The 380-nt window shown below is 67.4% G+C and overlaps 1 protein-coding gene across 1 annotated transcript in view; it reads right to left on the reverse strand.

The window, feature by feature from the left end:
- Positions 1-380, reverse strand: part of WT1 (Wilms tumor 1) — a 46,048-nt gene that overhangs the window by 44,489 nt on the left and 1,179 nt on the right. Inside the window, exon 2 of the mRNA XM_010004267.1 lies at positions 22-289. Within this exon, the coding sequence (XP_010002569.1) occupies positions 22-289 (268 nt within the window). The remainder of the gene's footprint in view (positions 1-21; positions 290-380) is intronic.

Consider the following 380-nt stretch of genomic DNA (forward strand, 5'->3'; position numbering starts at 1 on the left):
CCCCGCCCCGGCTGCAGGCACCAGGCTGGCGAGCTCAGCCCTTTGGGGGAAGTTTGCTCCGCGACGCAGCTCCCCGGGTCCAGCCCTGCGGGAGCCGGCAACAGCGACAGGGAAAGGTTGTTCTCCAGGATCGCCTCCGGGCTTGCACCCGCTCGCAGCGCAGGGCAGGGCGGGGTGTGCGTGTGGCCGTGTCTCCGCGTGTGCGTGTCTGCCTGTCGTCTGTCCGTGCTTGTGTCCGTCTGTCCGTGCTCGGGGGGCACAGCCGCCTCGCACGCCTCACCTCGGATGCCTGCTCACCCTCAACTTTGCAAAGCTCAAATAGAGGCGCTTGCAGGGGAGGAGGAGTCAGCCACGCCGATCCTCCATTCACACAACCTCTG

This window comes from Chaetura pelagica, unplaced genomic scaffold (genome assembly GCF_000747805.2).
Source record: "Chaetura pelagica isolate M959 unplaced genomic scaffold, ChaPel_1.0 scaffold119, whole genome shotgun sequence".
Taxonomy (NCBI): domain Eukaryota; kingdom Metazoa; phylum Chordata; class Aves; order Apodiformes; family Apodidae; genus Chaetura; species Chaetura pelagica.